General features: G+C 37.2%; 1 protein-coding gene across 5 annotated transcripts in view; it reads left to right on the forward strand.

The window, feature by feature from the left end:
* Positions 1–23081, forward strand: part of VBP1 (VHL binding protein 1) — a 41747-nt gene that overhangs the window by 7924 nt on the left and 10742 nt on the right. Inside the window, exons 2-22 of one of the 5 annotated variants that reach the window (XM_071569048.1) lie at positions 470–612; positions 3380–3455; positions 4308–4410; positions 4594–4687; positions 4788–4899; positions 5944–6050; positions 6631–6672; positions 9847–9932; positions 10960–11083; positions 11764–11900; positions 12192–12295; positions 13133–13279; positions 13732–13791; positions 13908–14000; positions 14765–14881; positions 14999–15029; positions 15531–15651; positions 17703–17759; positions 18080–18187; positions 18729–18783; positions 18969–23070. In XM_071569048.1, the coding sequence (XP_071425149.1) occupies positions 470–612; positions 3380–3455; positions 4308–4410; positions 4594–4687; positions 4788–4899; positions 5944–6050; positions 6631–6672; positions 9847–9932; positions 10960–11083; positions 11764–11900; positions 12192–12295; positions 13133–13279; positions 13732–13791; positions 13908–14000; positions 14765–14881; positions 14999–15029; positions 15531–15651; positions 17703–17759; positions 18080–18187; positions 18729–18743 (1877 nt within the window). In that variant the 3' untranslated portion in view covers positions 18744–18783; positions 18969–23070. Of the gene's footprint in view, positions 1–469; positions 613–3379; positions 3456–4307; positions 4411–4593; positions 4688–4787; positions 4900–5943; positions 6051–6630; positions 6673–9846; positions 9933–10959; positions 11084–11763; positions 11901–12191; positions 12296–13132; positions 13280–13731; positions 13792–13907; positions 14001–14764; positions 14882–14998; positions 15030–15530; positions 15652–17702; positions 17760–18079; positions 18188–18728; positions 23071–23081 lie in introns of those variants that run through there. The other 4 variants (XM_071569047.1, XM_071569049.1, XM_071569054.1 and 1 more) reach the window with 4 other exon arrangements.

Consider the following 23081-nt stretch of genomic DNA (forward strand, 5'->3'; position numbering starts at 1 on the left):
AGCATCTCCTTTGCTGTCCTGTGTGTCTGTACTCAGGCTGGAGTGGCAAAGTACTTACTGCCTGTTCCTCTCATGAGGTGTGGATGTCTCAGCTTTTCTTTGCTTCTTCGATTTTCTTTTTTTTTTGCTTACATTGAGTGGCCTCGGACATTGAGCATCCAGAAAGTCTACACTGGCTTTCAAACACTACTTTGGACTCTCTTTGGTTTCTAATGGAACAAGTTATTTATTGATGAGCTAGTGGAACTCTGTAAAATTAATTGAAATGCCTTTGAAGTTCATACTTGGAGTCTTTCAGTAAAATGTAGTGAATTTGAGCAAGAAGTGCAAAAGAGCTCAATTATTTTCTTAAAAAAGAGCTGAAGTTAATGCTTCCAGTATGAATTCTCAATGTAAAAACAGAAATAATGTGTTGATCCTCTTTGAGCACGTAACTCATTATTATGCTTTTTTTCACCCTTTATTTTAGATCTAATACAGTGCACAAATGAAATGAATGTGAATATTCCGCAGTTGGCAGACACGCTCTTTGAGAGAACTGCAAACAGTAGCTGGGTTGTAGTGTTCAAAGCTCTAATTACAACACACCACCTCATGATGTATGGAAATGAGGTAAGACATGATTAATTCTGTTAAAATCTCCTTGATGGTTTTTAAAACATTGTCTCAATCTGTAAAGTATTAGAGATGTACTTCAGTTTTTCAAGATCTCTGTTTTTCTCAGCTGGTAAAGTTCTTGTCCAGAGAACAGAAAAGTATTCCTTCATTATTTCACTACCAAAATATATCAGTGTTTGCAGTTTACCTGCAGGTGTCTGGATTGGACTGTGAGGGAATAATGAGTGACCTTTGTAGAATAAAGGCTTGAAAAAATTCTGTTGCCCTTTACTGCATTAGGGTTGTGCTTATCAGTAAGGGCACAGCAGAGGAGTCTGGTTAGCCCTCCGTAAATGTGCAGCCAACCTTGGAACAGATAAGGAAAAACATGTACTAAAGGGGAGAGGAATATGGGGAATAGAATATTTGATCTTGCAAGGCATCATCTAATGGGCTGAACCTTCATATGTTGTTGCCATTAACATTCCTCTGAAATGCATTTCTACTGCATTTAGTTCATTTCATCATGATTTATGAAATGCCTCCTGGTCAGTAACATGGCATTAGAAATGTAGCCTCTCTTGTACTGTCCCTACATTAAAAGCTGAACTTTGGTCAATTCTAAATTTGTGTGCAGTCATTGACCTAAGAAATGATTGTAATATTGAAGGGAGGATGCTTAAAGGTGATACCTTCCTGCCATTAAACTGCTCTGAAGGCTTGGTCTTTGCCTTCTCTCTGCAAGGCTCTGTGAACATGATTGAAATTGCCTCTGCAGCATAGTGTGCTCTTCGTTAACAGTTGCTCAGGTTATTTACCTGTTTAGGCTGTATTTTCGATAGATAATAGACTGGAATTCAGAAATAATTCAAAATAAAATTTGTTACTTGGAATTTACTATTTGTTCTAAGTTTAAAGCTAAACTGAATGCTGTGATTCAGCTTGTCTGTTCTCTCTTTCTCCAGTACAGTTCATATCTGCACACCGAAACTTGAAAGGAAGAAAACCAAACAAACCACAAACTGAACCATAATAAGAATAAAAAATAAAACTTAACAGTTGTGGGCTACCAGCAGTATCTTTTTGCCTTTACAGTATTTGGTAGTGGCAGAAAAATTTAATTTTTGTCTTTACCAAATCTGCTCCTCAGCTTTGAATGGGTGCATTTGGAATTTGAAAAAGAGTTTCTTTATACCTGCTGATAAAATGTGGCTGAACACCAGTTCTGTAATTTCAAGTGGAACATGAGTGTACTCCTTATTCTCCTAGTACACTATAAAAGAGGCCTTTTTCTGAAACAAATACAAAATTACCAGAAATTGGACTTCTGTTTTAAGTAAAAGTAAATATAGGAGAGGGTCAAAATACTGCCAGAGCCAGCTATGATTCTTTGAAACTGTCTTGCAGTTTATGTTCAATGTACTGCCTGTTTCTGGAGATGAAGTTTTGGGTGGAACAGGTTGAAACTCCTCTTGCCTGTGCATTTTGCAGTGCAAGACCCCTGATACCTGAGTAGTTGAGAGTTACCCTTGTCCCTTTTCAAAAAGCAGATTCAGAACAGTAGCTAATGTTGAAATACATCGTATAGACACTGTTCTGTTCTTGATTGTGTTCCTGCTGTTTTTCTTCTACATCTCTTTGAATGCAGTAGTGAGATGTACAAAGTCCAGATAAATCAGCTGGAAAACAGAGTAACAGAAAGCAGAGCTGTCACTGTTGGTAGGCAGAGCTGCACATTGTAGACTTGTGGAACCTGTAGCTACAGGCTGAGAATTCATATGGAGCTGCAGATGATGTGGTGTGTGACAGGCTGGGGAATCACTTGGGCTCCTTGGAAGGTTAAAGAACTGTTTTCAGTTTAAGTAGTACCTGTGAGAAGAATTTTCTTGTTCCTGTGCTGAGCTCTCTTTTACAGTTCTCAAGAGCAGGTGCTCTCCTGAGCCTGAATGAAAACAGAGGCTGTTTACAGAGCACAAGTCCCAGCCAGGCAGGAAGGTGGGTTCCCTCAGGGAGGGTGAAGGAACAGGCCCTGCAGTTGTGGCAGCAGAGCATTTCAGATCAAAGATGTAGCAAGTCCCTTAAGCAATATTTATGATAATTCTCTTTTATGGGCTAAAACACATACAAAGAAGCAAGAAGGTCAAGAATTAAGAATCACAGGGGCATCTGTGTGTGGCAGTGGTAGAGAAACTTGTAAAACTGCCTTGGTTTCTGGATGTGTTTGTCTCTTACTCTTGTGTTATTTATGAAGCCAGCTATTATTTGTCAACACTTAAGTGTTGCTTAGGCAGATTGCTGCATTATGTATATGAAAATAGATAGTTATCACTCTGTGGTGCTGCTTTCAGAACCATTGTTGTTACTCCCTGCTTTTAAACTGTGTAACTAAGCCTGTCTTACTCTTCTACAGCAGCACCATCATTGTGCAAACTTTGGGAGCTTGGATAATGCGAGTGGGTTTTTTGTTTTGTGTTTTCCAGCTTGTCTGTTTTGAACTACAGAGTTAATAAAGCAGCTTCCTCTAGAATTATTAGTATTTTATTCACAGGCAATGGTGTCTTTATTTAGTTTAAATTTTTTTTTCCAAATAGAGTTTTGGACTTCAAAGGCTTTGCTAATGAGTATTTTCAGGTTTTTCTCTAAATTTGTTCCTTTTAACCAATTTCTATTGTTGATAGAGGTTACTAGAAAGAGTTACAAAGTAAGTGTAGTTTTCTTGTAATGTGTTTAAATTTTTTGCCTCTCACAACAATTACATTCTCAACTTTTTCTTCACCAACAGCGCTTTATCCAGTATCTGGCATCCCGAAATACTCTGTTCAACTTAAATAACTACCTGGACAAAAGTGCCATGCAGGGTAAGGATCTTTCATGGAAAGAAATAACTCTACTGCTTATTTTCCCTATGGTAGTACATGTGTTGGTGCACTCCAGGAGACAAATGACATTTAAATGGAAGGGTATTATGATTTATATTGCATGAGGCACCAAAGCATGTCCAGCCAATAATGCAGACACAGGGGCAGTGAGATTCTGAGTTACCCAGATAAGTGCTAGAAATTTGTCTGTCATGTATGTAGCATTACACACAAAGCTGTAAATTTTAAAAAGTGAACTCTTAAGGCTCATTGGAATAAACCTGATGAATTATCTGCACAATAATAACTTTTGCCGTGGCATTTTAATGCCTCAGAGGTGAATGTTTACTGTTCAGGTGCATAGAATGGTAACTAGAATGCATTGTATGAACAGGAGAACTCCTTCAAATCTCTGATAAATCCTTTAAGTACTTGCTAATGGTAGAAAACACCTTTAGGTCTTTATGTGTTTTTTGAGGTATTGCAGATAAGTTACCAAAACCTTCAACATTTTACCAGGAATACATTTTTAGTCAAATTTCAAGAACATCTTAACAAGAACAGAGAACTGTTCAGTTCTTTCCTGATATTTTATGCTTGGTTCTTGTCTAGTATTTTAATGTGTTTGGGTGTTTATTCTCATAATTGCAACAAATGCTTTCTTAATCTTTGCAAGTTGGGGAGAAACTGTTATATCACATCTCAAGGTGAAAAATAGTGGATCTCAGGACTCCAGAAAGTGCCTATGAAGGGCTTTTTATGCAAGTTGATATAAAATGGGCTAGTGGAATAGTTCTTGAAAAGAAACTGTACCCCCTTAAAATGTCTAACTTCTAAATGCTTAACTTTCAGGCTATGATATGTCTACCTTCATTAGGCGATACAGCAGATACTTGAATGAAAAAGCACTTTCATATAGACTTGTAGCAGTTGACTTCACCAAAATGAAAAGGGGGTAAGACTGTTTACTACTTCTTTTGTTTGATCTTTCCTATTGCAGGGGCTGGAAGCCAGTTGTGCTTCAGCTTGTCATAGAATGATGTTCTTTTGGCCTTTGGAAGCAACACTGTCTTGTTGAAACAGCATAATATGTTGGGATCTCTTTGTAACTTGTAAATTCATGTCTTCTCCTCCGTAGGATAGATGGAGTGATGAGAACTATGAATCCTGAAAAGCTGCTGAAAACCCTCCCCATCATCCAGAACCAGCTTGATGCTCTCCTTGATTTTGATGCAAGTACTTTAAACTCAGTGTAAAGTAACACTCATTTTGAAGTGAGAGTTTCATTATTTTGTTAAATACTAATTTACTTTCTCATTGCTTTCTACACAGGCAAATCCAAATGAACTAACAAATGGTGTTATAAATGCTGCCTTTATGCTCCTCTTTAAAGATTCCATTAGACTTTTTGCAGCATACAATGAAGGGATTATTAATCTTTTAGGTATGTGAGAATTTTTTTAGCTTTTGAACTTGTGAAGGTATTGAGAAAAATAAAGAATATAGACAATTTCTGACTGCAGTTTGCTAATAAATTGTCTCTGCTCTACTACTGTTAAATTAAGCCTGTCTTAGTGGCAGTTAGCATAAGTTTGAACGTATGCTTCTACCTGGAGGAACAGATGTTGAAACAGAAATTGAGATGAGATGGTGACTGGTGAGACTGAAACAAGGATACCATAAATGTGCAGTGAATAACCTTTGCAGTTCGACTGGAAAAGTGTAGTGAGATACCTGGAATTTTGAGTGTTTAAAAGAGACACAGCATGACTGACTTCTGCTTTCCTGTACCTTCATTATGGGTTGACTGTTCACCTTTAACTGGTACCTGAATCTACATGAGCCGATCAGATGACATGTAGGGATTTTGGTTAAAGAGTGGTCAGCTTTTAACAAAGCCTTACTATTTAGGCAAATTTCTCATCAATTTGTTCTGTTGATCCATTAGTTTTTACTGAATGAAGTATTTTTAAGTAAATAGGACAAAACTATAAAAACTGAAGGATGTGTTTGATGCTTCTTTTGGTAGGTCAGCTCAGAGTTTGTAATCACTTCAGTAGCTATTCTAATGCATTTTGGATTTTGAGTCATCTAGAGGCATCAAAATATATTGATATGGCATCTAAAAATGTAAATATATACAAGGAATATTTTCAAATGCTAAAATCATTTGCCTCATTGCCAGCTAATGGTCTGACTTTTTGGAAATATTCCCCATAATATCTAATAATTTGCACCGACTCATAATCATGCTTAATGAAGCTTTGCATTATAGTCTAATATTCTGAAACAGAAAAATCAATGTTTTTGTGTTGACTGACATATTATGAAAGGTGTCAGGTATTCCTGTAAACTTCAAAATCTGAATAGCTTCGAGTTACTCCTGTCTATTCTCCTTGAAGCGTGTCTCAAATTAACTTTTATAATACTGTGTCAGCTTTTTGCTGGACAGGATATTATCTTACAAGAGTTTTATTTGCATCCTCAGAAAGATACTTTGATATGAAGAAGAACCAGTGCAAAGAAGCCTTGGATATTTACAAAAAATTTCTAGCCAGAATGACCAAATTGTCAGAATTCCTCAAAGTAGCAGAGGTAAATAAATCTACATCTGTGGAAGGGATATAATTTAGCTGTCTGTACTGGTACAATATCAGTATTTATAAAAAGAACTTCACAAAGAGATTGCTTAACTTCACTGAACGATGAGGTATTCTATAGATTAGACATTTTAAAGATTGTATACACTCATTAACGTGGAGTGAGATTCTTGGGTATCCTTTTTAGTAGACAACATAGTAAATTTTTTGAATTGTTGTTATAAATGGTCCAAAATGTATAAACTTAATGTTACAGTCTATTCCATGCTCTCCTTTAATGTAACTGCTAAAATAAAATCTAGTTCCATAAGCAATGTGGTTGTTTCTCATGATCCCAGTAGGCTTTTCTGCCTAAAAGTTAAGCTGGATGAGAAGTTGGGTTTGCCTTGAGATGCAGTTTAATGCACTTGTGATTTCTAACATGTGTTCCTAGTGGAACTTACACCAGTTCAGAATGTTCTGAATATCCCTTTTTAAGTGTTAGTTTCTGTGTAACATTCAGACATTGCTGGGCTTTATTTTCATTGCCACTGCATGTAATAATGCACTCTTTTTTTCCTTTTTTGTAAACCCAGCAAGTTGGAATTGACCAGGGTGACATTCCAGATCTTACTCAGGTCAGTGTACATGGTGTATTGATTAACCCAGCTGTTTTGTTCTTTGTGTTTTTAAAGGTTGGTGTGTATCATAGTCATGATTCTTCTTCAGACTGTCCCCTTTGTTGTATAAGGGAAATGCGTATGGTTCTTTTACCATGCATTAAATGTACTCAATGCTTACACTTGCTTTTAATGAGATCTTTTGATTCTGTAAAGCAATAAAACTCACAGAAAATATTTTTCAGAAACTTCTGTTTTTTATCACAGAGGATCACAGGCAGGTAAGCCATGAGCATCTTGCCATACCTAGAGGAAAACCTTCCATTTCGTTGTAACTTAATGTCTTCCTACACACTCAAGATTACAGTGAGCTACTTCAGTCAAGAATTTGTTTCTGTCCCCTAAGGTTTGAATAAATTTGATATTTCTCTATCAGCATTTAATTCCAGCTTCAATATTACTCAGTAGTGAGAGGCACATGCAAGGTGCAGGTTGTGTGCTGGAAAACTTAGTCGGAAAGGTGGAATGCAGGGAAACACCTTCCAGTGAGGATAAACTGAGGGGCAGAAGGGAGGTAAAATAGGTGGTTTGACCTGGTGAAAGGAAACACTGATAGTCCACAGAAGTGAATGGAAGTTACTCTTTGTGAGCTCCTTCCTTCCTAGGAATCATGTATTTCTCATGTAGGGCCAACCCAACAGCACAGAGGTGTTTGTCATTATTTCTGTAGTGCAGAGTAACCTGATGGGTAGAATAAACAGCCATCTGTCAGGAGGTTTGGACAATAAACTGGAGTGCCTTAGAGCTCTAGAGACTTGAGCTGTTTAAGTGGAGTCAGAAACAGTCAAAATCTCATGTGTAAGCTTCGAACAGTCACATCCAATCCTGCACTACCTTCATGAAATGAAATTTTGTGGGTTAATCATGTAAAATTTATGTAGTGTGAAGATTTGCCTAAACTTCAGTGTCTTTTTAGTATGGAAATCAAATCTAAACCACAAGCTCCCATTGTTAGTGGTGTTCATTACTCCTACCTATGATTTTCATTTGAAATCATACATGCTTCAAAGTGCAGATCTTTAATGTTTGCTCCTAGAAATTTATATTAATCCCTCTAAGAACTTCTAGGCTGTTGTGGTAGGAAAGAAATATGACTGTAACCATCAGGGTAAGAGCAGGTAATGAGTGAAAACAATAATTTGATGTCTTCTGTTGATGTTTGATCTTAGCATCTTACTTTATCTTTTGATTAGTACTGCAGTATTCAGCTGGTCTGTATTATGCTAATCACATTATAAAGTCTGAAGTTATTTATACCTCACTGGGTTTGTGTGCACTTGTTTGTCCATTTAATTGGGTCATTAGAAGGCTCTTGAAAGCAGGTGGGGTTTTTAAATTTATTGAGAATAGGGGGATTTGACTTTATTTTGCTGGTTTTTAATTCAAAACTTCCAGTGAGAAAATCCTTAAAATCTACTGTTCCCACAACATTTTATTTCTAATAGCTCAACTGTTTTGTTTAAGGGCACCTACATGAGAAAGGCAGCTCTGGTGGTAGGCAACAGCATCCTGTGTATTTTGGCAGTTTAATGCCACTGTGTTAAGCCTTCCACTTAGATTGAAAATTTCATGCCATTTAATGTGAGTTACATAATTGTACATTCATTTAGTGCCACATTAAAGGGATTTGCTAGAGTTCCTTAATACTGCCCCTGTGGTGTTTTCCTATAAAGAAAATATTTTTTCCTGTTCACTCAAAATTTGATGTTTCGTTGGATGTCTGAAAGAGGTTTGTTGGATTTACTTCATTTGGTTGAGGGGGTTGTTTAGAGGGTTTTAGAAAAAGTAAGTCTAAAACGTGTTTTTCCATACAAGTAAGTTTTAGAGTGGCCTTAGGAGAAAAAAACAGACTCAGGGGAGCTGTCTGGAATTAGGGTATGGGCTCCTGATACAAAGATTATCAATGTAGCTGTGTCATTCAATTCCTTTTGCAAACAGTTGTGCCTCGGAAAGGTAAAAAGTATGGGAGAGGTTAATTTTTGTTTGGTTTTTTTTTTTTTTGTCTCAGTTACCTTTCAGAAAGGTATTTCAAATGTCTCCCTTGAGGTTTAGCTGTCTAGGTCAAACACCAAATTTATTCATGACCTGTTGTTGAGGTAACTACACTGTCTTAGCTTACCTAGCTCTGCTTAAGAAATATTAAGCTCAGGCCTTAATTTTAAGACAAGAAGTTTTATAGGATTATTCTAATTGCCTTTTTTTTCCATCTCTTGGTTCATCTAGCTTGAATGGCTTGCAGTGCATGTGGGAATTTAGAATTGTGCTTAGTATTTCAAAGGGAAGCTTGCCAAAGCCTTGTATAAATAGTATTTTTCCTCTTTCCAGGAAATGGCTTGGTCTAGCTTTTGGTACATAAGGGCTACAAGGGCAAACTTGTTTTTCCTCTAAACAATGCCTGTCATATCTGTCCTACCTACTGAAAGTTGGCAAGTGGTAAGAGAGGCTTAATATCTCTGAAACCCTGCCAGCTGAGGAGGACTGAGCTAGCAAGGAGGTTAAAACTTCAGAGGCCCGTTCCCATCACCTGAATCTGCAGTAGGATTTGTTTCACTTGGAGTAATTCCGTTGGTTTGTTGTGTGGTTACACATCGAGTAGCTGCTCAGGCTGCAGTAGTGTCAGTGGGATCAGGTTGAGTTTGATTCCTTATTTTATCAGACCTAATATCCTGCTCTAGTTAAGTGTTTCCTCTACAAGCCTTTGACTGTAAAATATTTGAATGAAGAATGATTGGCTTTTTGTTGTTAGAAGAGAAAGGAAATCAAAAATGCCTAGTCTTTGTTTTGGGCCTTCTGTGAGTTTAAGGGAGTACTGCTTAGTCAGCTGTGATTATTCAGTAAATCTTAACACAGCAAACGCTGTTGCCAAAACCAAGGATGCGCCTTGCATATGTAGAAGCAAATCTGCTCTGGGGGAATCCTTCCTTCATGTCCCTGTGGTCCCCCCACTCCTTTTAAAGAACCACCACTGAGCAGACAGAATCTGCATATGCAGGATGACAGCAAAACCCAAAGGCACAACAATTGATGTGTGGGGTTTTGTTTGTTTTTAGTGGGTGAGAAAACTCATCTGTGTACCAAACAATGATGTGTTGATTAGAAGCAGTGTTTTATAAATATTTTTTTTTATTTTAGGCACCCAGTAGCTTGCTTGAGGCACTGGAACAGCATTTGGCTTCTGTGGAAGGAAAGAAAACAAAGGAAGTCTCTGCTGCCAGCAGGTGAGTACCCAGTGAATTACAACAGTGCCCATACTTAGCATTTGTCATTGTCATTCTAAGAATTTTCAGGATTCAGTCATTTGATATTCTTGAATTTTATGCACTTCTGAATGTATCTTCCTAGAAATATAAATGCAGCAAGTCTAGTGAGTCTGATACCTTAGCCATGTTTGAAATCTTGGTATGTCTGCCTGTGTCTGTGATTATGCTGTAACAAACCACTAAGCTGAGACCTTGTATGTTATTCTTTTTAGCTTTTACTTGTTTAAAGTCCTTTGACTTGTAAGATTTCTAAGGTATTTGGATTTTTATATGCTTCTTACCCAAGATAGGATGATATTTATTAACTATCTACCTCTCAGACCATGAATTTATCTTAAACTGCTTATAAAAGTTCTTCAGCCCCTTCTCAAAACAGCCAAATTAGCTCAGATGTTTTGTGCTGGCAGGAGTTACATTATTCTTTCTGTCAAGTATGGTACCAGTGTTGTATGAACAATGTATGACTGAAGAGTGAGACATTTCTTTTGGCATAGACACTCTCACACACAGAAACTTGGTAAATACTGATAGATGTGTCAGTCTGAGCTACCTTCCTGAGTTGCTGTGTTCTCAGATTTTTTTTTCTCAAGGATCTGAGGATTCACTGACACAGAATTCTGCTCAAGTGTATACTAAACAGGGAATAACTCTGTGCTTTGATTGTTGTTATGTAACGTGCAAACAAGCTTCCTGTGCCTCTGCTGTTTTAAGTAACAGTCCAGGTGACCTTAAAGAAAAAAAGCAACTGTTCCACATTTTCCAGTTCCTTCTGAAACTTGAGGGAGTTACTTTGTGTACTCAAGCTGCTTTGTCACCAAACCCTGTTGTTGGGGTGTCTGCTTTTATGATACCAGAGAGTAAGGGAAGAAGTGGTGGGGGACAGAGTGGCACACAACCAGATAAGGCATCTGATGATTAAACTGTAAGTGATGTATACCTGACTGGGGTTTTTTAGTAACTTTGTTTTAATTATCACTCTTTTTAGAGCAAGTGCCCTATCCAGTGCTGTTTCCACACTTGCCAATACAGGAATGTCATTCAGCAGGATGGATGAGAAAGAAAAGCAGCAGGCATTAGAGGAGGAACAAGTCAGACTGCAGGCACTGAAGGTACAATGTTTTTAACAAGTTTTGTTTTCCAAAATTTTTTGTAATGGGATACAGGTGAAAACCAAGATGAGCTTAAAACAGTGTATGGTGGGGAAGCTTTCAAGGTCACTCAGTGAGGAACATAAGCTGTGTAAAACATACACCTGTGCTTTGACCTGTGTTATGTAAATGCAGTGGACACATCTAGAAGTAATGAGGGATGTAAACCTGAAACTAATGTAAACAAGACTGTTATGTTGCTAGCTTAACACCACCTGGGTATTACTGGGATGCACATTGTCACTCTTGATTTGTGGACATCTGAATTGAACTGTGAGGATCCATAAAGTAGGGAGATGCATCTTCCTAAACAAAGGTCCACTGACTGTTTTCTGTGGCTGCGGAGGGAGACTGGACTGTGTAGCTTGACTAGAAGTGGTTTTCCTCTAGGCAGTTATGGATAGCTTAAAATCAAAACATCTAGTCTTACCTTGATTTTTAAATACAAATACTCTTGTTAAAACAAATACTCCTATCTTTAATTTCAATTACTTTTCTGTTTTCAGAAGACTATCTTTTCAGAAGAATAACAGCTTTATTTATTAAGACCATAATTAAAATTTCTTTGCGGAAAAGGTCTTCAGGACTGGATGGTTAATAAATTAATAAGACTAAAATTCCAACTGTCTGTCATCTTTCAGGAGCAGCGATTAAGAGAGATTTCTGTAGTATCAAATTCCACTCCCACATCAGCATCACCAAGCACTTTATCAGGAAAAAGTGTGAATACCACTGTGGCTGTTGACCTCTTTGCTGTACCAGCGCCCACAACAAATAGGTGAGAGATACTTTGCTTTCTGAAGGAAGCAGAAATTACTGCACTGCCCTGTAGCTCCACAGTCAACTGCAAAGCACTGATCCTGGTTGCTTCTCAAGTACCTTTAGCTGATGCATTCTTTGTATACCCAGGAATTTTTGTATTGGTCAGTAAGGGCTGAGCTACCAGTTTTCTTTTGTGCTGCTATTACTGATGGGCTTCTAGTGAATAAGAGAAAATAAGATTGGTGTGTATGTTCATATATACAATGCCTGTTACATATCTTCATATTTATCTCTCATTTCTTACCAGTATGCCCAACCTTTCTAGTGATCTTTTTGATCTTCAGCCTGCATTTGTCCCAACTGTGCAGAGTACTCCAGCTATATCAACATCAGCAAGCAATGCTTGGGGAGGTGAGCTCATACCTTGATTTGACTATCTAAATGATGGGTGACTTCTTAGAATGCAAGAAGAAAATACAGGTTCAATACTTAATTGAATCTGCATCTTAAACCTTAATTACTTTGCATCCAAACATTTCTATTCCTGACAAAATAGAAATCATCTGAAAGCTCTGGCAAACTTTCTTTAACACATAGCAGTGGTGTTGATGTCCAGTAGATGGAATGAAGAGGCCCTTCAGTAAAGGGGACAGGTAGAAGAAGTAACTAAAGATGAAAGTTTAAAAACACTGAGAAATATAAACTAAGCAGATGTAACTGAAAAGCTGCTGGACTGGTATTTCCATTTTATTAAGCAATATTTAATATACTTTTCATTTCAAAGGTTCTGGTAACTTCAAAGTTCGTATAACAAAGCTGGGTATCCCAATTTCTTGGGCACAGTATTCCCTGTACCCTCATCCAACCTTCCAAAGAATGATCAGATATCAAAGAAATGGTTTAAATGCCAAAAGAAGATAACATTAACACCATGCTAGATGTAGGTGTTTTAATAGGTGGAAGTGATGTCCTTATGTGCTATTTAAAAGGTAGATTATTGAAGCAAAAAATGCAGTATATAAGTTCATTGATTGATACATGTTCTGTCATTCTCCTCTTCCCACCCAAAGATAGTACTAGAATTACTAGGATTTTTATCTGAAACTAAGAATTTGTATCTAAATGGGCTGATCACTAACTGGAATATTTACAGTTTGTCTAGAGATTCTCATATTCAGTCATTTCAGTCTGTTTTTCTTTTCCATTATTTGTACTCTGTATTCTTTCCTTCACTTCTACATCTGAAAGGTCCTTTCTCGTCTTCCAATGGTTGTGTTGGTTCTCCACCTCATCTGGACATCTTTGACATGAAGCCAGTTGAAGAAGCTGTAAAATCTGCCACCCCTTTCATCAATTCTTCTTTTTCCTCCAAACAAACGGTGGAACTGTTTAGTGGTAAACAAACAAACTCCATGTAATTTATTTGCAACTGGAGATAATAATGCTAATAAAGTGGGCCGTGTCATCTTTTTGTGGTTTGGGCCAATTTTCACTTTTTATTAAGAAGTGAAAATAGTGCATTAATTCCAGGTGTAGTAAATTATAGCTTTTCTTAAACTTTTAATTCTGTAGTTGGAATAAATTATTATTTTGCTCAGTTTGCCCAGCCTTAGATGTAAGACTTACAGTGCTTCTGAAATTTGTGCTGATTTCTTTCAAAATGCAATCTCTTTTCTCTTTTGTTGTGGGGAATGCAGAATTACTTGGCTTTTCCAATCTGTAAAATAAAACAAAATCTCTTTATAATATTTAAAATTCTTACTTTTTAACTGCAGACTTAGCTCTTGAGTCCCCTCTTCCTTTTTTTCTTTAAAACTGATCTTATTTTCTTCTCTCTTTTTACAAAGATGACTTTAGTGGTCATAAACCTACATATGCTTCTGTGTATCATCCTCTGACTGTTGATGGTAATTTGACTTTTGTTTTTTCTAAAACTTTCTGGTTTCACTGTTTTTAATGGTTTTGCTTCATAGGTGTAATGTCATTACTCAACTCTTTTTTTTGGGTTTTCCTCTTCATTCAGCTCCTCCAAGTACCACCTCTTCAGCAATTAACGTGGACTTCGATGCTGTTTTTGGAGGAAAATCTGCAGCACCAGAATACAGGACTGCAAGTGGTAAAACTGGCTTATGATTAATTTATATCCTACAGGCAACAGTTGCTTAACAATTTTGCATAATTGCTATTGCAGTTCAAAATTTAATAGCTTAATATATTTGCAAGGTGATTATGAGCCTGATAAGAGACAATCAGCGCAGCTGTAGTTATTTACTTTAAAATTAGCTTTGACTAATTTCATATATTGTGTAATAATGGTTTCCTCTCTTTCTGGGGGAGCGAACTTGGCACGTGGCCCACTGGATCTCTCTTAACGGGTAAGCTCGTGTTCATTTGTGTTCAGTGTTTTCTCTTGTTCCCTCTGACTCCATAGAGAGGTGTTGTACTTGAAGAAATGCAAAACTAGTCGTGTGTGTTCCTTGAAGAATATCAGAGTTACAACCTTTCTCTCCTGTATAGCAAAGGAAGGCTCTGTACGTTCAGGGTTCTGGCAGCATCATGAAACTACCACTATAGTGAAACTAACTGTAGAAACCATGTTTCTTTTTCAGCTTTAGAGGAGATTCATATTAATTTGAAAATTCAATATTCTACTAGATTAGTAGCTACAATATAGTATTTCTTTAAAAACTAAGGTTAAACGCGCCTTCTATCCAAGTCTTAGACACTTCCCAACATGTTGAACCTCCACATATAAATACTCAAATTAGCTTTCTATAAAGAAAATATCTCCCTGAGTTATGCATATCTTTTATTAAATGCAGTGTAACCATTTTGTTAACAGTTGCTTTTATGTTCTTTGTTTAGCTTTTAACTTTCTAGATGAAGTGCTGCAACCCACGGTGCCACCACAGAGTCAAAGAGCCACTGTAGCCAGCCAGCAAAGTGGCAAAATTTTGGCAAATGACCTCGATTCTTCACTTGCTAATCTAGTAGGAAGTAAGTGTAAATATTTTAAAATTAACTTTCCTGTTTGTTACTGAAAGCAAAGCAAGCTTTTCTGCAAAAAAAAATTACAAATGCTTAAGGATTTTGTCTGTTTCTTTTACCCCACAGATCTTGGCTTTGGAGGCACTCCATCCAAAAAGTAAGTGCATATATGTATTTAGAATGTTATCACGTGACTGTTTGGTAGTCTGTGGCACAGTTTAGGAGCACTAACATGGCAAAGAGTCTCAGTTGTTGAAATAATCTGAAATAATCAAGAACTGCATTGAAACTCTGTGTTTGTGGTCAGTCTCTGTAACACAGTCAACCTTCACTTTTGAAGTCATTCACTTTAGTTTTGCAATTGCTGTATTTTTACTGAAGTATTTTTATGAAGCATCATAAAAGATCTTGCACTTACATCAAACTCCAGTTAACCATTATGCTGTACAGTGCAATAGTGATAATTTTAACACAAACAGAACCTCCAGATTTCATACTTACTGGAGCAGAAATACATAGTTACTGAAATCCTGAGTGTTTCTGCCACCGTGCATTTCAGCTGTGTGCATGTATTCAGCATGTTTTGATTTCCTCCTGTTATGTGGTTGTTACTCTTGCTGTTGCCCCTCTGAAAACTAACACCATGGTTTCATTCTAGGTCAGATATGCAGTGGTCCCAGCCTGCAGAGAAAAAACTTACTGGTGGAACAAACTGGCAAGCAAAAACAAGCACATCAACCACATGGAACCCACCCCCCCTGCCCACTATTCCACACATGGTAATTTCTGTACTGTGAAATCACACTGCATTCTAGCAAATGCCACTTCTCTGCTTGAATGAATGTAAAAAGAACAGCCTAAGGCATTTGGGACAGGACTGGGAGTAGGGGGGAATGCTTGTAGGATCACAGAATCGTACTGAATGAGGAAGAGATTTTAGGATGCTTTATTTCCCCTCACTGTAAAACTTGTCCATTGAAGATTTATGTCTGAAGTGAAAGGATGGTTTTGTATCTCAGTTCGTAAGTTCTTTTTGGATTGAAACAAACAGTCCCAATCCAGAAAATCCATGATAAGTGTGTTGGAGATGCTCCTGCTCCCCCTCCCAGGCACATGTGCACACACTCATGCACCTTTAAGAATCCTAAGAATGTGTTTTAGGGGCAAAACTGCTGTTCCTTCCAGGTTTTGCTCCTTTTTCAGTTCTGTCACATGAAGCATTGCTGCAAGCCCTGCAAGGCACCTTAATCATCAGGTCAAACAGCGCTTTAGGCTTCGATAATGCTCAGCATCAGCTTTGTAATTTTAACACAGTACAAGATGCTAAGTGGATCTTTTGTAGTCATGTAAATGAAAAATTTTCATTTCTTGGAGGGATATTTTTAGGCAACAGACTTTTCCTTTCCTTTTAAAGGGATTTTAAGAGTATTTTATACTCATATAGATATGAACCACTTCTGAATTATAGCTGCCTTAGAGGGAAGTAGAATGTTCATCACAGTTAGATGTACAACTAGGGTAATTACCACATTTACTGTGAATTTTGGATTGTTATCTAACTGCATTTTGCACTAAGAATAGCTTTACCTCTAATGCCTATTTTCCTCATCTTCCATGACTATGCTCATTCAGAATTAGCAGAGTTGAATAGATTATTAAATCCAGTATTGGACTCAAAAATAAGACTAAAAAGTTCAGATAAGAGGGTGTCTCAGTTGTATGACCCTTTCATGTGAGATTTTTTTGAGATGACACCATCTCTTTATCTCCTCTTGTGCTCTGGAACATTTTAGAGTGCTGATGCACTAGTGATCACTGGATTTAGGGTTCGTGTTTTTATTTCATGTGTTTGTAGCTACTACTTTCTGGTCAAAGCATTTGAGTGTTTTGTGGCAGGTGTCTGCTCAAGCATTTGCTTGGATCTCCAGCCATTACTGATACACAGATCTAGCTCCACTCTGAGCATCTTTAAAATCTGTGCCCCAGCACTGAAAAGCTCTCGCTGTCCTGGCTTGGCCTGTGCCGTACTAACCCTCCAGTTCATGTAGCATTTGCAAACTATTTCATAGGCAAGTGTTTTATTTAGCACTCAATTAATTTCCAGTGTAACTAGCACTATTTAACAAAGTATGGCAATGTGAAGTATATGCATCACTGTGCCTGTGAACGTAGCCTGATGTAAAATATTTCTGGCTTAAGATGCTCTTCATTTTTCTTTTTCCATATTGTGATATGTTGCAGACATCAGATATTGGTATGGAGCAACACTTACATGATTAAATGTGTCTTGGTATTTTCTTTTTAAGGCAAATGGTCACTGCCTTCCTTCTTTTTTTAATATGCCCTTTCCACATGTAATGGGAGGAGGAAGGAATATTGCATGCTGTGCTCTCTAAAAGCTTCTCACACACATGCTTGTGCAAGCAATAGTCTCACATCTGGCTGGGTGTAGTAACATTCCTAATTTCTCTGTAAATCATACTAATGATAGCTTTCTAAGCATAGTTACTGATGTTACTGTCCTTGCACTTTTTTCCTTCCCACTTAAATTATTTTAATAAATGAGTTGAAGCATAGTTACAAACTGTTGTGGTACTGGGCTTGAATCCATCCCTTGGTTAGAATTTCCAGTTTGAATACCTATTAAATAATTTTCTATCTTATCCTTTTGCTGTGCCAGAATGGAGTACACTATCCTGGATATGTAAGTCAATTTCTTGTAAATATGTTGGTTATTTTAAGTACTGAGAAGTGTCTTTTTCAAAGTTTTGTATGTATTGCTAGTATACATAAGTTTCTCTAAAATATATCAAAATTTTCTTCATTAAAGGTACCTGCCCCTATCACATACCCATTGACCACACCTCAAGTGCCTGTATATGGAATGGTAAGAAATGTGATTGTTTTGTATTCCTGAAAACTAAGTTGTATCCTCTGGTGGGTTTCATGGCATGCATTGTTATGTTCAAACCATTCTGCAACTTGAATATATTGACAATGCTGTTTGAAATCTGACAGCTGTTTCACCTCTGCATTGACAGAGATTGTTCTAAATTTTATATACCAGATTTTCTAAAAGCTTTGACTTTACTCTGTGTGTGTCTATAAGCTTATATTCTACTATACTTAAAATGCAAAAAGACATATCTTGTGGAATTAGTTTGAATTTTATATACCTGTCTTGTGGGATTTTTGTTTTTCTAACAGGTACCTCCTCAGGTTGGAGCTGCTCCTTTGATGGCACCCCAGTCAATGATGTACACACAGCCTGGTCTAAGGCCAACAAATCCTTTTGCACCTGTTTCTGAAACTCAGGTGAACAGTGTTCTTTAATCTAGTTGTGACACTGAAACTTTAGTCTTCGTAAAAGCAACCAAATGCTTCGTTTCTCCATGTGAAAGTGAAGGGTCCCTCAGTCAAGGGCAGCTTTTGCTGGTCAGGGGGCAAATTCAGATGGTGAGAACATACAATCTGGAGCAAGGAAGAAAGTAAAACTCAGAGATTTAGTGGCTTATCTCTCACTGTGTCAAAATGAAGAAAATGGGAGAAGATATGTGGGTTTTAGACTTGCTGTGATGTTAGCTGGATACTTGGTTTAGTCATACTGACTAGAGCAGTGTTAAAAGCTTCCTAAAGGGACAGACAGTTGGGGAGTGAAAAAGGCATGGACAAGAGATCATTCAAGCTGGAGAAACTGTGTGTTAGTCGTAATGTTTTTGAGCATGTTTTAAAGTGCCAAAGCCTATAGACTTAACATGTAAGTAACAAGGCAGTCAAATAGATTCATAATTCTAAAACACTAAGAAGCCCTGTCTTACTTAAGTGGCATTAATATCAATATGTCTCTGCTTCACAGATACAGTTTATGTAGAGCCACCAAAGCAACAAGATGTGAGAACAACCAAATACTGGTAAAAGAAATGAAAAGACTGAATTTCAATCTTTCCATGATGTATTCCTGAACAGGGCAACTGTTTATTCCCTGTATAATACAATATTATTTTGAATTGCAATGCTTTAGAGACTCTTGTTTATAACAGTCACTGCAGTGGGAAGTCATGTTTGTTTCCTGACTATTTTTTTAACTGCTCAGCAGAAAACTGTGTCTTTGAGGTTGACTCAGAAGATGCAAGCTGGATTATCATCTTCAAAGCCAAGGAGAAGGTTACCTGATTGCTCTACAACCTTAATCATCAGTGGATGACCTTAGGAATTGACTGAGGACATCAAAGCTATTTATTTTCTCCATAAATTCTGTGGCTGTTGTAACCAAGACACAACACAAATCAAGTTGAGCAATAAAATTTTTACGTGCTCTAATAAATACTCTGATAGAGCAATGCTTGCATTATCATAAGGCCAATATTGTGTGAAATCAGACAGCTTTTTGACATTAGAATAGCTTACAGTAATTTGCAGACTTTATAATGTGAGTTTGAAATGCTGTGAATCAACAAGACACATACTTATTACATATATATATTAAAATAATAAATTGCTCCGTTGGTATATCAGTGTTACAGGGGTAGTTAGAAGAGCCAGGCTCTGATGGAGGCTGCAAGTCTGTGATGGAGGAGGGGAAACAAGTGTGTTCCAGCCTCCAGCAGGTGACAGCAGCTGCACTTCCAACAGGTAGCAGGTGGCATCTTGGTCCTTCCAGAGGAGCAGCTCTGGGAGCCACTGGTGGTCACTGTCCCCAGCTGCAGCACACAGGAGCACTCTCAAACTCTTGTTGCCAGCTGCAGTCAAGGCAAGAGACCCAATTCTTCTTTTTTAAGTCCATTAGGACAAAAGACTCAAACCTTCAGTCATGCTGACACTTGTGAACTGCCAACTGTATTGAAATTATCCAGCCATAGAAAATAGCTTGTGCTGCTTTTTTGAAATAAGAACCTAGTTGTACACCATGTAAAAGTAATTATTTTTAAATGTGTAAATATGTGCAAACTTTTAGATAATTGCTTCTTTAATGCTGCAGTAATCTTTTTCTTCTCTAGTAATTTCAAGGTAAAGATGCTACGTTAAGAAATCCTGACTTTTTTTGAGAGGAAAATCTTTTAAATCAACTAATTTATGAAGTATTGCTGTTCACAATGGGTCAGATGTGTACAGACTTCTGGCACATCTTTTGTATTTAAGAATCTTCCTCTCGAACAGAAACTGGCTGTGAAAATGCCTTATCTTGGATTTTTCACTGTCTCATACAAAGCGATAGCATTAAAAAAACCCAATAGTTATAATAAATAGATGGAACTGGGAACAACCTTTCCTCCAGAAGTGTCATGGCAGAACACAATGAAAAGCTCTCCTGTAAAATTACTTCTCCTAGCAATTAATATTAAAGCTGAGTTTTCAAAAAATGAATAGTTTTCTATTGTTACAATAAATAGACCTCCAGAATAGTAAGTCTTTTATCTTCTGGGGAGTCTGTGATTGCAGAAATATCTCTTTACTCTCACCATAAATGCAGATAGGCCTGAGAATCTTGTGAAACTCTCCTGTAGAGAACTTCTAAATTACAGCACATTCCTGAAAGTAGGAATATGCCTTCTCTTTTTCCAAATGGTTAATTCTGTCCAAAGACTGCAAAAGTAGTATTTTTGTGACCCTATGGAAATACTTTTGCCAAATGAAACAACACAAAAGAAGCAAAATAAAACTCTATTCCCAGCCCTTGGAATCTGTAACTGCTGATTTCTTGGGAAATGTAACCTTGAAGAAATTTAAAACTTGAATGTTCCTTGATTTTGAAAGAATTTGACCAGTATATGGCAATTTAGTGTTCGAGTTTTGAATTACAAAGGGCTTCAAGCTTTAAACCACCTGTATTGGGTTAAACAGTTGTACAATGTTAAGCCAATGAGTTCTTCAGTGCCTATAGTTGCCCTCCACATAATGAGGGAATAGATGCCATTTAGAATAAGTCATTGTGTTGAGGGTTTTTTTTATTTAAGAAATAGTCAATTCCATTGATTTATTCAGCAATGAAAAGTCTGTGTTCAAATTAGACCAGTACATGTGGTTATAAATGTCTGGGCATTAATGACAGAGGTGAGAGTGCTACAAGCAGGCAGTTCCATGCACTGTGAGCTGTTAGGTCTCCTTCTCATACTGAGTTGTATAAGTAATAATGCATTATTTTAATAAAATATGCAAATAAATGCCTGGCAAGCAGTATATATTTGTTATAACCTTATTGCAGAGCATTCTCAGTATCTGGAATGTACTTGGCTCAGAAATGCATATTTAGTACTAGGTAATAGTTTGCACTACTTCTGATTTGCTCTGGATTTTTTTAATGGTTCTTTGGTCTGCTTTCTTGTAGCAAAGCTGTCTGATACCAATTTATTTAGTATTATAAAAGGAGAAACAGCCACAAAGTACATTCAAAAAACTTTATAACCTACCTTCCTTTGTAGTTTCCTTCACAGTGTTTGATACTTTGAAACACAGCTTTCAGTTTAATCCTTGTGAAGCAAAGATTGCTTCTCTCTGCACACGAGTGCACAGGACTGGGTTTTACCAACCTCTTCCTCGTGCATGTCTTGGAACACATGAAATGGCAGAGTATGTGTTTTAATGACATAATTCATACATGAGAAGTGAAAATCAAGGACTTGGGATGCTGCCAAGGCTTTTATGGCTCAGAAGACCAAGGTTGTTCTTGAGGGGCGACTGTAACAGCCCAAGGAGCTGCGAACAGAAGTTGTGATGAGTAAAACAATGAAGAGACATGTATAGAAATGTGACTTTCCTTCCAGCTCGATTGGTTACAATCGTGAATACTTCGGAAAGCAGTTTAACTAAGATGTCTCTCCATGCCTGTCTGAACGAGGAGGAAGACTTGAAGTACATTGTGGGCTTTGCATTATTGTGCTGTAGTGGGTCATTGGAGCCTCACTGTTGGGACTTGGTGCTGCTGCAGGCCTGTCATGGGATGCACCACAGGATAACTTCCAGGGACACTGGGAGAGGTGGACTGTGTGAGGCCCATTGGACTTGAACATCTATCTCCTTTTAAATAACTGGGGTTTTCTAATGTTCTCTAGGCATGGTTTGGCCTTGCCTCCAAGAAGTTACTGATTTTTTTTTTTAATTTTGGACATGTGTACTAGAGAAATCTCAGTTCTGTGTGCATAGTGGTGGAATATTTATAGATAAAAACAAATGGACTTTTGTTTAAAAAAACCCAACAACCAACAGCAAAAACCACACACACAAAAGTAACAACAACAGAACTTCTGACTGCAAGATTGAATACAGGGTGTATCCCCAGCTGGGTTTTGGATGTGTGGCAGGGAGGGCGGGTTCCAATTGAAATAGTAGGCACTGTGGATCGGTGCTTAATTTGTACAGAAAAAGGACAACTTTGTTTTGGGTAGTTTGTATTGTAAGGACAACATCTAAAGGCACTGTGTATCAGTCATTTATTTCCATTTAAAAGATTATATTTTTGAGCAATGGAAACTGTACATGTTATCATTTATACATTACTGATAGGTAGGAATAGAGAAAACCTATTGCAGTGACTCTGAAGATGTATCTGACTTGTCATTGATCTGTACATCACTGCGTCACTACCTTATGCAGATTCTCATGCTCATTTATTTAAAGAGATTGTAGTAACTGGTACAGTTACAACAGGACTTGTAACTCAGATCTTTCAGTATATCTCAAATGTGTATCCTTGTGATTAAGTTTTTAATCCTTTACCAAATGTTTGGCTGGAATTTCATCTTGGAGCAATGACAAAATAGGTGCTGGAAAAGATTTCCCTCAACCCAACCCACACTTTATTTATTTGATAGATCTTGTTTTGTATGTTATGTTTTCCCCCATAACAGGTTTGTGCCTTTTATTGGATATTTATTTAAAAGGAGCTACGATAATTTAGGTTGCTTTTTTTCAGGTGTATTCTTGTACAGCTGTTCCTTATGTGAGTTCCTTCATTTTATAAGAATACAGAATGTGTGGAAATATACTAGCCACAAACTGGAAAAACATTTTGAGGGCTTATGTTCTATTAATTAATAATTTTTTTAAAAAGAAGCCTAAGCACAAGACTGGCTGTGTTGATATTTTAATTGTGGAACTTCACAATTTGTTAATACGCAAATTGTTTGTTTTTTAAGAACTGCTCATATCCAAATATTTGATGAAAAGTTTTGGAAAAAAAATAAACTTTGGCACATGCAAGATGTGTGTAGTG

This window comes from Pithys albifrons, chromosome 14, assembly GCF_047495875.1.
Source record: "Pithys albifrons albifrons isolate INPA30051 chromosome 14, PitAlb_v1, whole genome shotgun sequence".
In the NCBI taxonomy this organism is placed as follows: domain Eukaryota; kingdom Metazoa; phylum Chordata; class Aves; order Passeriformes; family Thamnophilidae; genus Pithys; species Pithys albifrons.